We start from the raw sequence: 12194 nt of genomic DNA on the forward strand, positions 1-12194 counted from the left end.
GAAGTTAAGATTAAGATTAAGGTCCAAACTTTTCCAATAGCCTCACTGAAACTTGAAAAAGACGACAGCAGTGAGTGTGTCAGAGTGAAAGTGGAACCTCTATTTTGTTGGATGTGAGTCATTCTTATGTCCCATCTAAGAATATAAGGTTTTGAGATATTAATCTCTCTTCACACTAACAAAACATTGTAATCTGTAACATCTTGAATCATGCAGGCATTCAAAGGAAAGGTTACAATCCTTTGTTGTAGCTCCTCTGCTGAGAACAGGCAGCTAAAGTTAGCTTTAACCTATATTCCTCTTCTGTTCTCTCCTCAATCCAGTTAACCTACATTGTTGACAGCAGAGGTTTCCTGCCGGAGCGAACAAGCACAAGCTTTAATCCCAGCCATTCAAATAATGCCCCAATTACACCAGAATAATCCCAACCAACTCTGCTGCTGCTGCTGCAGACAGAGCTGCTGTGGCAGATGTACTCCATAATCTATAATCTGCTCTGTGTCGCTTCCATCTGTTCCATTAATATCAATAACATTGATCCATAGGGCTGACATGAGCTCATGTTTTGAACTCAGATTCCCTTTAAATCCATCCCCACTGTGCAGTGAGGGATGTCCCTTAAAATCAAACAATGCAACTGAGTCCCTGCAAATCAACCCATATGTTTCCATATCTGTTTATATTACGGAATCTATTTCCCATAAACTTTGTACTATAGTGACTCCTATTATAAAGACAGCATCTGTATGAGCACGTCAATGAATGCTGCAAATCCAAGGTCAGGATATAGAAAGTGCAAAGATTTAATCACACTTGAAGGATAACTTCCATGAGGAAGATTCAAATGTAACCTTTTCAGTATCTTCATGAGCAGAGAATCTGGAAACAAACAGGCCTTTGAAATTGAAACCAATCCAGATCCACAACTGAAAACTTCCACTGGACAATCACGGTGCGACTGAGAAACACATCGAAGCAAAGGAAACGTGACTGAGCTGAAATGTGAAATGAAGCATCTCTCCAAAGCATAAAGTCAAGTATGATTCAGTGTGTTCAAGTGTGACTCACACACTTTACAAAAACGGACACAACTTTTTTTTTTTTTTAGGCCAAAAGTTAAAACATCGAACCACCGTAACCACGCTCTGCACCAAATAAGACGGTTGGGAAATGTGGGTGCACAAATGTCTCTGCATGAAGGTCCGGAAGAGTCCGTTTCAGAAACAAGAAAACAAACTCGTAACTCTCCGATCACCGAGGAGGAGCCGAACGAGAGGGTTAAGTACCATTCACCATGAAAGCAGTCTTATTGGTTGCTGCACTAGAATTCATCGTCAGAGCTGAGAAGGAAAGTCTTCTCTGTGTCCCCGCGGCTCCCAGCAGCATTGTGGGCGCGGGAGACGGGTGGTGGCGCGCCCTGCTCGAGCGTGGACTGCTGGGTGTACTGCTGGTAGGCCGGGGAGAAGTTGTGGATGGCGTCCTGGACCATGTCGCCCGGGCTCATGGTCTCCTTCAGACTGCTGGAGATGCTCTTCATGGGGGCACAGCGGCCTGAAGGAGGGGAACAACGAGCCAATCACACGTCAGGAGAGGTGAGAGAGTTAATGGGGTTTTACAGAATGGGAATCAGGAAGAGAAGGACATTGGGGACAGGAAACACGATGTGCAGGAGGGCAAGGGGATGATTTAGAGAGCGGAGAAGAAAAGAGAGGAGGAAGAAATAAAAAGGGGGAAACATTGAGGAATCATGGTAATTTAGAGGAGGAAAGGGTGAGGGTTAAGAAATAAAATGATTGAGAGAATAAAGAAAGAGGGAAGAGAGGAAGTTAGAAAAGAATAAAGTTAGAGCAAGAAGAAGAAGAGTGATTTAGTGGATGGAGAGAAGGAGAGGGTGAGGAGAGGGCATTAGTGATTTAGAGGGAATTACATGGTAAGACAAAAGAGAAAAAGTGAAAGAGAAAGGAGAGAAAAGGAGGAATGTACATGGACAGGGGATGTGATTTAGAGAGAGGGAACAAAAAGGAAAAAGGATTTGATACAAGACAGGAAGGAGCAGTCGGAGAGTAAGACAGAATTGGAAAGATTTAGGCACAGGAGGATAGGAACTAATGACAGAGAGATACATAGAAACAAAGTCATTAAAAAGACCTTGAATTAAAAAAGTAACAAGAAAAGATACAGTACATCTTGGAAGGACAAAACAAGAAAGACGAGGTGAAGAAAAAGGAGTGACATCATCAGTGTTTCACCTACCAAACTCTCCGTATGAAGGAACGGGTCCTTTACGACGCAGCAGAGATAAAAGAGATGGGAGACGGTTGATGTGAAGAAAAAGTAAAGGAGGAAATCACCAAAAAATCAAACCAGAGTGAAAGGTGTTAGAGGAGAAGTTCAAGTTGAAAAATGATGGAAAAGAAAAAGAAAAAGGGAAGGAGTAAAAAAGGCATGGGTGATATTTGTTAAAAAAAGAATGAGAGAAGGATTATTTACAATCATAAAGGTTAAGGTTGTTTCTTTTTTTAGTAAGCATGCTGTTAAAAAACAGTGAAGACCCTTTTTAATCCCTCACCTTGTAAGTCCAGACTCTTTTCCATGTAGACTCTGTACGTGAACGCGTGACGCAGAGCGACCGATGCGAAAAACATCTCGATGCAAATGATGAAGTTCTGGTAACCGGCTGCAACTGTGCCCTCACCCACAGACACCTCCACAGAGTTAATCTGAGGGATGGCTCCACACTTCTCCAGGATGGCTAACAACATCCCTGAAAACAGATGATAAAACAGAACTGAAGATCCAACAGTCTGTGTGTGCGTCTATGAATACAGTGAGGTTTGGTGCAGCAGCCTTACCCTGCCAGAAGGACAGAAAGATGACGGATTTGACCATGAGGAACTTGAGCATGGGGCTGTACGGGCTGAGTAGCTCCTTGGTGGAGAAGTAAAAGAGGAAGAGCGCGTACAAAGACAAGCTAACGGAGATGTTGTAGATGATGGTCACGTACAGGTAACCGCTGGCAACACTGAGGACAGAGAAGAAGTCAAAGAAGACAATGTTAGTGCTGTTGATTTACAGGCTGCTTTGTTTTGATAGTTCTAGGTCAGCTAAAGGGTTACATTTCAAATCAGAGATTAACAGAGGAGGGAATGAGGAGTCAGGGATATTCATATATCCCAAATTACAGGATTAATCCACAGGGTGCTGTTTCTTTAATGAGGTGGCATCATTTATTTTTTCTGTTATTGTGATAGCTGTTTGGGTAATGTGTCCCGTGCTCCAGTAAGTTCATAATAACCTAAAGGTAAAAGGTAAATAAAGTTTAGCTGGAGTATCTCTCAGTTTGGAGAATTTACTTGAAGTCTCCGTCCTTGTATTTGCCGTATGCCTGCAGGACGACGGTGATGATAGCCATGAGCGGTTTGACCACGCAGAACTGCAACGTGGCCTGCTTACAAAACCGCAGGAAGCCAATGGAGTAAGCTTTTCCCCACAGACAGCAAGTACCGTACATACAGCTGGACCTGAGGGCACAAAACACAATGATTAAGATTGTTTCTGATACTGATTGGTTTACACTTTGGAGAATGCAGCAGAAAACATAAAAGTTTGAAATATTTTAGCAAAAAAGAGTCTTCTGGTTCTTGTTATGTGGGGATCAAATAATGCCAGAAGCCTTTAAATCAAACCCTTAATTTGAGGTAATCTGACACTTACTCGATAGGTTTTCCTCTGATCTCAGCCATGATGGCACTCTCTCCTCCCAGGTATTCATAGCACAGGCTCAAGAAGTTGTAGATTACAAAAGCTGGAGAGAGACAAGGAGAAAAAAAAGTTTGCTGTTATTACTTTATTTATACTTTCTCATAGCTATATAAAGGTAACCAGATGTTGCAGGGGGAGCCTGCCTCACAAATAACACTTAGACTGATCCAAATCAGCCTGAAGGTTCATCACAAAGTTTATGATAAGTGTCTGAGTGAGTGCACATCATGACAGCACGCACGCGCACGCGCACACGCACACACACACACACACACACACACACACACACACACACAGCAGGACCCTGACACTAAAGCAGCTGAATGGAATTAAACCATCACTAATGGAAGGCTTTGCGATGGTGCTTTCCTACTGTGACAAACCAAAATGTCATCTGGGCCTGATCACTGTTTTCCTGTTATCGTCATAATCTTCAGGATTTATACAAATGACGCTAATACTACATGTAGACCAAACAGATAAATGTGTTTAATATTTTTTATATTTTAGTAGAAAAAGCCCGAGAAAGCTGTCACACAAACAGTAAAATACACATCACTGTCTGCCACACTGTCACATGATGAACTATGATTTGTTATTTATGTGTCATGTTGATAAAGACTCTGATGACTGTATTAGAAAACCAGTTGCAACTTCACGTAGACTTCAAATAGCATATTTTACTTTAAACTATTTCAGTGAAACGATAACACATCAAAACTAGTCAGTGTTGACATTGTGATGCAATGAAAGTCTGAAATTCACACAAGCACATAAAGCCAAGTGGCAACCTCCGGTCTCAAAATATGAAGCCCATGCGGAAGTGTTATAAACTGCAATTCATCGAGAATTCGCTTGATGCTGGCTGCAGAAACACCAGAAACCACACACACATCAATTAAAAAAAGATGATCTTTGCAGCATTAATAAACATGTTTACAGCCTGGTTCAAAAGACGGCTTGGGTCTACGTAGCTATGTCTCTATCGGCACACACTGTACGGGGTTGAATTTTTTTCTAATGCAACGGTTCAGAAGATATTAAGATTGCGGGTTTTGCCCAAAGAAGGACATGACTGAATTGACTCCTGGACGGGAACACATAGCTGTTGGCTAGGAGGCTCAAACTCTGTCTCTTTACGTCACACTATGCCTGGTTGAGTTCCGCATTTCCAATATGGCTGCTGCCAACGATTGGCTACAAAACAGCTCTCAGGAACAGATGGGTGACTGTTGTGAAGCCACTGTAGCACGTGTTTGTTTCCTGCTGCCACCACGATGGCCCATTTTACTTTAAGAAACTTCCACATGGTTCAAGTTGACAGGTAAAATAGACTTTGTATCAAACAGAAATAAAATATCACTGAAGTCCTTCATGTTTGAGCAATCACCTACGAGCTAAGCATACAGGTGCAGCTGATCAGACTGATGACAGCGAGCAACTACATCACAAACTGTATGTCAGCAGAGCACTATTTTGGAGTGTGAGAATCGCATCAGAACGATGGATGAGATTAAATCAGGCCAGTTACGTACAGTTCTAGCTAAATGGGTGGCAGCTGACTGCAGGCCTGTCTCAGCTCTTAGAGACATCTTCAGGTTGACATGTATTGCTTTACATTATTAAGGGTTAACATCGTAACCATGGGCTCTAATACTGTTTTGAAGTGGGTTAGGGTTAATGATAATGCCATTTCAAACATGGGGTTAAATATATGAATTTAACTATCAAAATTCAGCGATCAATATAAAACTGAATACTAAATTAGTATTTAATGCCCATGCATAATCCCCATAATATCCATGAAAGCTGAACATGCAAATATCAAACCTACAGCTGAGGACCGCCAACAGCTGCCACTCAAAGTCAGCTGTATTGACATTGGCTTTGTGCCTCTGGTGTCAGCTGTCCAGCCTAGTGTCTGAGCACAAGTCATGCTGCATATTCAATTTACTGAGGCCATCGATATGTGGCCTCTGGGTGCAGTAGCTGCAGAGCTGGCTGCTGCATGATTCCAGCTAGAGAGAACTAATACTGAGAAGTAGTCCTTACATTCAAACCTTTATATAGTTATCATAACAGGTAGACAGAGGAGGCCGAAATATGAGGGTTAAGAGTGTGCAGACTTTGCATTATGTGTGATGAATCCTTGAAACCACTACAGCTACATGTGCATGAATTTAAAGGTGAAGGGCAGGCATAGAGGGTGCACATGCTTTAAGTCAAATGTGTTGTATTACACCACTGTAAATTCTTGGATGCATGCAGCATTTCAGCTGGATAGAAAACAAAACCGACTGAAACTTGAGTTGTAGTTCTTTAAATGTTTGTCCTCTGAGTTTAAGCTTCATGCTAGTGGTTTATAATTTTGTTGATTAAAGTGGTCAGAGTTTAACTGTAATATAATTCTGTACACAATGAGATAAAAGGATAATAAATGCAGACGACTGACTCTCAGAAGAGTCTGTGTGTGTCTGCTCTTCTCTGGCTGACTCAAGCTTAAGCCTGAACATAAATCTTCCTTTAACAATAAACACGTGTGAGCTCAGGCAGCAGAGACATCTTCACTTTCTGGACCAAACACTGAAGCTGCTCCTCACGCGGATGAGAGATCAGATCCTCCTCCTCGCACACCTCCCTGTGTGACTTATATTCACCTGAATGTCTCTTGGGACCGGTGGATTATCTCTCCTCTGTGCTGCTTCACTGAGAAGGTGATGACGACCAAGGAGCTCATAAAAAACACGGCCGGCTTAATCCTGTTAGCACACACACTCATACTCTCGAGGGGGGGGGGTGTTTGTGTGACTGTGCATGTGAGGTAAAATAAGGTGAGCATGATGGGTGTATATTGGTGAAGTGTGAAAGTTGGACATATCTTGAGCGTGTGCCATAGTGTGTGAAGCTCGGGAAGGTGTGTGTGTGTGTGTGTGTGTGTGTGTGTTGCAGTGTTGTATCACAACACTGATCTGAAAGCAGCTGCACTGCTGGCAGAGATTCTTGTTACATCAGCTGTCTGCGGCTGAGGTAATGTATTCTAGCTTTGACTTTACTTCGACTCCTCTTAAACGTGCATGAGAGCTCTGACACTAACTCCTGTGGTCTCCTGTCAGACGTCAGGACGGAGGTAATAATATGTCATACATCCCAGTTATCTGTGTGACTCAGTGTGCAAAGTGGGTGACAAGAAGTGGTTCATCTGCTCTGAGCAGCTCTCTGTGTCTCAGCTGTTTACGCCCTTTACTCTCTCCCCAAGGAACCCCGTCAGCAGTGCTTGTTGCTACGGCGATACAGTAGCCCAGCACACAATGAGAATAGGAACTTTGCAGCAAGTTTGGTTGAGAGAAACTCATTATCTGACACAGCCGTACTGGGTGAGGAGGAAGATTTGTGAGGAGCACAGTTGCCATGCAACAGGTCGGTCATCCTCGCTGAGGAAAAGATCAGGGCAGAGCTCAGGGGCATTGTGGGAAAGCAAGCAAGAGGAAAAAAAGAAGAGGAGATGAGAGAGAGGTAGGGAAGAAGATTTGGTTGAACGTCAGAAGGAAGTGCATTATAAAAAATGGTGTGAGGAGGAGGAAGAGAACGTTCTGTTCGAGGACGCGATATGACGACAACAGAACTGACAGCTTTCCCTGCCCGAGGAAGAACCAAACATAGAACCCCTCGATCCAGGTTCGCATGTATGTGACATCACCAATTTGCCAAACAGGAAGTGATGCCAGCGGGCAGACTATTTCTGGCCTGAGCGTCTCCACAGATGAAAATGAGAGCGGAGGCAGCTTTCAACACTTTCTGCCAACTCAAGAATTTTAGAATAATCAGAGATTTGTTTTGATTGCGTAAGCCAACTGCTCCGTAAAGCTGCCACATCGGCCAAACAACAGTAAACAAAGTCCATGAAAGTCTGCCTTATCAACAAGTCAGTGTTGAGTCCAGTTATACACACTCAAGTCAAAATCATATCCAAAGCACACTTCTCAGATACAAATATGTAAAGATTTGTAGGTTTAAAAAAGCCTTCAGAAAATATGGACCAGATTAATTTGGGCACAACTAAAAGCTCCAGCGGCAATACATATACATATACATACTTCTAAATTAACTTTGTGAAAAGTAATCTGGGATAGGTCAGAGAGCCCTTTGCAGAGTAAACACTTCAAGTCGGCAGGATAGTCAGTTGAGGATCTTCAATCTGACCTGATCACAAAATGTTTCAACAATTCAACAGGTGAAGTTGCCCTCAATGGAAATTGATAGTATTCAAAACAGTAGCCTAAATGTGTCTTTTCTCAAGAAAACTTCTAAATAGACCTTTGTTAAGAGGAAAATCACAAACGACTAAAATATATGAGTTGTTCTTTATCATGAAGCGGAGTGACTGAGACTTTTTTTTGTTGCAACAATGAGAAAACTAGCTTGAAGCGTTATTCCTCTGCTGTTTCTGCTGCTACTGGATTTTCTAGTTTGGAAGGCAAAAGCAAACATCTTTTACAAAACAGTGCTTGACATTGACAAAAACAAAGATGTTATTTAGCATCATTATTCTGTGTAATACTATACTGAGTTAATTAAATGTCATTATCACTATGAATAAAGAACTGATGAAGACGAAAGCACATTCTCACCCTCATAGCAGTCCCTGACGGTGTCAAAGTACACGTAGTACTGGTCGTTGGTGAAGAAGAGGAGGCTGAGCCAGGAGTCAATGGCGTAGATGGGAACAATGAAGAGGATCCGGACGATGTGGCGCTGCTCCCTGGGTGAGCTGTAGAAACGCAGGTGCATGTAGATCTAGAGCAGACAACAGGGATGGATTAAATATAAAAAAAGGACTCTTTAAAGCATTTTAAACAAAACCTATTCCACAGACTTTAGGCATTAGTGAGACCAGATTATTAATCCTGTTTTAAAGGTTTACTTTTAATGAAACATTTGTCTGACAGGAGAGGATTTAAAAGATTAAAGACTTATTGAAGATAGTCAGATTACACTGTGATTCATGGATGTCTTTTCACTCTCTTCAAAGTGTGTAAATGTCAGTGACCTTTTCAATCAATACAGGACATGAAATTATCCCACCAGAATGTGTGAGAGTATTTGTCAAAGGAAAAAAACAATGACATCTTTCAGCTTTCTGTTGTTTTTTTTCTGACAAATTTCAAAGAGCCATTTAATGTACCTGGATCAAGTTTCACCTTTGTGTGTGTGTATGTGTATGTGTGTGTGTGTGTGTGTGTGTGTGTGTGTGTGTGTGTGTGTGTGTGTGTGTGTGTGTGTGTGTGTGTCTGTTTTCTGTGTATTCATGCTCAGTTTAACAAACACCTGCTGAGGGATGTTGCCAAGCAACCCCCTGCTCGACTCTGGGCCTTAGCAGATGTGCTTGTTTGCAGGATCATGTAACCTGAGTGTCAACACACACGTACATCAGCCAACAAAATACAGTTCACATTTTTGTGACCACCAAACACAGATAAGCATTTTTAACTCCTGCAAATCTCAACGTCATAATCTCCAGCTGAGCACGCCACATTAAAAAGCAGATTCAAAGTTCTCTTTGCAGGCTGTTACCTGGTGACAGGTGAGAATGAGCGCTGTCCAGACAAAGAAGCCAGACACAGCCTGAGCAGCAGGAGTCATGAGGAAAATTGGCTGGTCAGGTGTCAGCAGAGGGGCTTCAGGGAGCCATGAGATGTTGGGGCCCGTAGGGGCTGCCGTTAGCGGGGCATTGGGTGCTGCTGCAAGAAGAGAGTCCTCGCTGAGCCTCTCTGAGAGCGGCACGTCTCGTCTCCACAGCCTCATCATCTGGAAAAGTCAAAGACACAGAGGACACAACAAACGATCCTTTAGTTAAAGTTTGAAGGGAGAGACTCTTATCAGTCAGTGACGACACTGTGACACAATGTAGTGGTATGAAGATCCATTTCCACTTGCAATCATTAACGTGGACTACAGATCCCACACTCTCTGTCATTGATGTAATGTGTAATCTGAGATAGAAAGATGGATTGAAGATAAACACAGATAATCTGCAGTACAAGTTTATACAATGAGTCAGAGGTATGTGTGTCAGTGTCATTTACAGAATAGTATCTTAGTCAAACTTAGGAAGTACAAAATAGATACTTGTTATCTGTACATTTCCCAGAATGCAATCTGACTGATGCCAGACTACATGCCCAAACATAAACTCTTCAGCTGTGATGCCACGGAGAACATCATGTCATTTAGCTGCGAGGCATTGTTGTAATTTGAGTCTTCCCTGATTCCTCCTTGAGTGATCAGAACACATCGGACTAAAATGTTGAGGTGTGGTTGAAAACGATCTCTAATTTACCCAGGTAAAAAGATACTGGATATATTGTTAGAATGGCGAGGCTGATCTACCACCAAAGATGTTACATACGCTGCTGATCCACTTTCAGCTCCTGGAGATGACTAGACTTTAAGTGGCCAGAAGACATGTTACATAAGCAGCAGCTTGTCACAGTCTTCAGGGTGACACTGACATGTTCTGAGGGTGCATTTCTTCTTTTACAGACACACAGTTGTCATATAAGACTGAGCTCGGAGGAGGCGGGGACCTTGATATTGTAGAGGTGGAGTTTGGGGCGGATGTAAAAACACAAATACATAATTTCAGAGAGAAAAAGAGATAGTAAATAATAATAAAGTAGTGGAACAAAGGCTGTAATTGGTTACCAAATGAGCAGGAGAGACCTTCAGTCTGACCTGTCATTTCTCGTCTGCCAGAAGAGCACGACAACCTAAACACAGCCATTAAACAAACAGCACAGACAATGACAGGCTGACATAACGCTATTACACACACACCACAGCCATTTAGTATCCTCACACGCTAATTACTTTAAACTTGTGATTTAATTCAAAAGCTGGACAAAATAGATTGAGATGCTTTCATGTGCAAGCCTGAGAAGAGTTATGGTCCTTTTTTAAAGTGTGTATCCTGTGTGTGTATGTGTGACACTGCAGGTCATTTGTATTGGTTTGCCAGGAATCAGCAGATCCACATGTCATCAAGGAGAAGTGAAGGCATCAGCAGCACGCACACACACATATGCACAAACAATACCAGTGACAGTGAAATGCTGTGCTGAAGCAAAGGGACATCTGTGTGTTTCGTGTGAAAGGCGAAAAAGGTCAGGCACACATGCACAAAGGAATAATATCAATGAGTCAGGGGGGTCAGGGAAAGGCAAGCAACAGATGGGAAGGGGTGCTGGAAGGCAGACAGGGTATGCTTATAATGTGAAATAAGTGATGGTATGGTAGGCAGCCAGACTGGGTTATTATTACAAGCTCTAAGGCTGCATTAACAACAACAACACCACTGGGATTTAGTCAGCAGAAAGACACTTTGACGTGTATGCACTTCTAACTTTGCCTGAACATGTTTTGCAAAACAGTGATTTTATTGTACTGCTCTGATTTAATGCTGAGGGTAAATCTGATTTGACAAGTTTGCATGGTAAAACAATAATGCTCACATTCAAACACAAGACCTACCTTTGTTTATGTCCAACGCTATTTACAGATCAATTCAAAGCCTGAAATAGAGAAACAGACACAATATTAGTCGGGTAAATAAGTACTGTGTTCAAACAAAGTGTGTCTAGCCTGTTTCAAAAGCTGTAGACTCACCTGGTAAATAGGTTGCTGCTTTAAAATCCTCCTCAGCTCCCTCAGTCAAACCAGGAATAACCCAGAAATGGCCTTAATTCCTCCTCAGTGCTGCACCGCTGCTCCCCCGACATCCATGTTGACCGTCCCGACAACAACCTCTGCGTGCCCCCCGAAAACTCAGCTCCAAAGTTAGTCTCTCATGATAAAAAACGCATATAATATTTCTTAGCTCACTGTCCGTGTAATCTCATCGTTTTGAGTCAGTGTTTGAAGAGTTAAAGCAGCAAACTCTGTTCCTCTACTCCTGCTCCTTTCTTCACTCCGTTGACTTCAAACCAATCCCTGTCGGATTAACTGTAGATCAGACTAACTCCGCCCACTCCGCGAGGACGAGCCTGCTCAGCCAATCACCCACAGACTACCATTAACAATCCGGAAGAGGGCGTGGTCTGTTTGTTTACAACTGAGCATGCGCGGAGTCTATTCTCGGCCCTGGAAAGCAGCAGTGGAAATGTGGGTGATGTACTGAACAACTTCATCATTGCTCCCACACATGTAGTGATTAATTGTTTGTTTACCACTTCCTGTACGTACTGTGCTGTCAGAGTGTGGGCAACAAATACTGACCAAATTAAAAACCGGTACATAGTGTTATTTTGTCCTGATGCAGGGGTTCCCAAGGTGTGGGTCAGGACCCCCTGGGGGGTCGTGAGACACAAATGGGGGGTTTTGAAATGCCAGAATGTTTTTTTATCTGAAAATGGCACATATTACCCATTTTAGCAAAA

General features: G+C 42.6%; 1 protein-coding gene across 2 annotated transcripts; it reads right to left on the reverse strand.

The window, feature by feature from the left end:
* Positions 1 to 779: 779 nt before the first annotated feature.
* Positions 780 to 11790, reverse strand: tmem184ba (transmembrane protein 184ba). Of its 2 annotated transcripts, XM_034708273.1 has the most exons (10): positions 11425 to 11790; positions 11290 to 11330; positions 9334 to 9567; positions 8391 to 8556; positions 3715 to 3805; positions 3354 to 3521; positions 2853 to 3022; positions 2570 to 2764; positions 2254 to 2280; positions 780 to 1551 (listed from the first exon to the last, which is right to left on the reverse strand). In XM_034708273.1, the coding sequence occupies exons 3-10, from the start codon at positions 9565 to 9567 to the stop codon at positions 1322 to 1324; spliced, it is 1281 nt and encodes a 426-aa protein (XP_034564164.1). In that variant the 5' UTR covers positions 11290 to 11330; positions 11425 to 11790; the 3' UTR covers positions 780 to 1321. The 2 variants fall into 2 exon arrangements, with proteins under 2 accessions (XP_034564164.1, XP_034564165.1); XM_034708274.1 differs by lacking the exon at positions 2254 to 2280 and having other exon boundaries at positions 11425 to 11789.
* Between the last annotated feature and the right edge of the window lie 404 nt (positions 11791 to 12194).

This window comes from Notolabrus celidotus, chromosome 18 (genome assembly GCF_009762535.1).
Source record: "Notolabrus celidotus isolate fNotCel1 chromosome 18, fNotCel1.pri, whole genome shotgun sequence".
Taxonomy (NCBI): domain Eukaryota; kingdom Metazoa; phylum Chordata; class Actinopteri; order Labriformes; family Labridae; genus Notolabrus; species Notolabrus celidotus.

Excerpts from the sequence above, each read along its gene's own strand:
- tmem184ba (XM_034708273.1), bottom strand. The coding sequence starts at position 9,567 with ATGATGAGGCTGTGGAGACGAGACGTGCCGCTCTCAGAGAGGCTCAGC. Across the intron at positions 3,806-8,390 it reads CGTCAGGGACTGCTATGAGG|CTTTTGTAATCTACAACTTC; the intron begins GTGAGAATGTGC and ends GTCTCTCTCCAG. Across the intron at positions 1,552-2,253 it reads TCCTTCATACGGAGAGTTTG|GCCGCTGTGCCCCCATGAAG; the intron begins GTAGGTGAAACA and ends CCCCTCCTTCAG.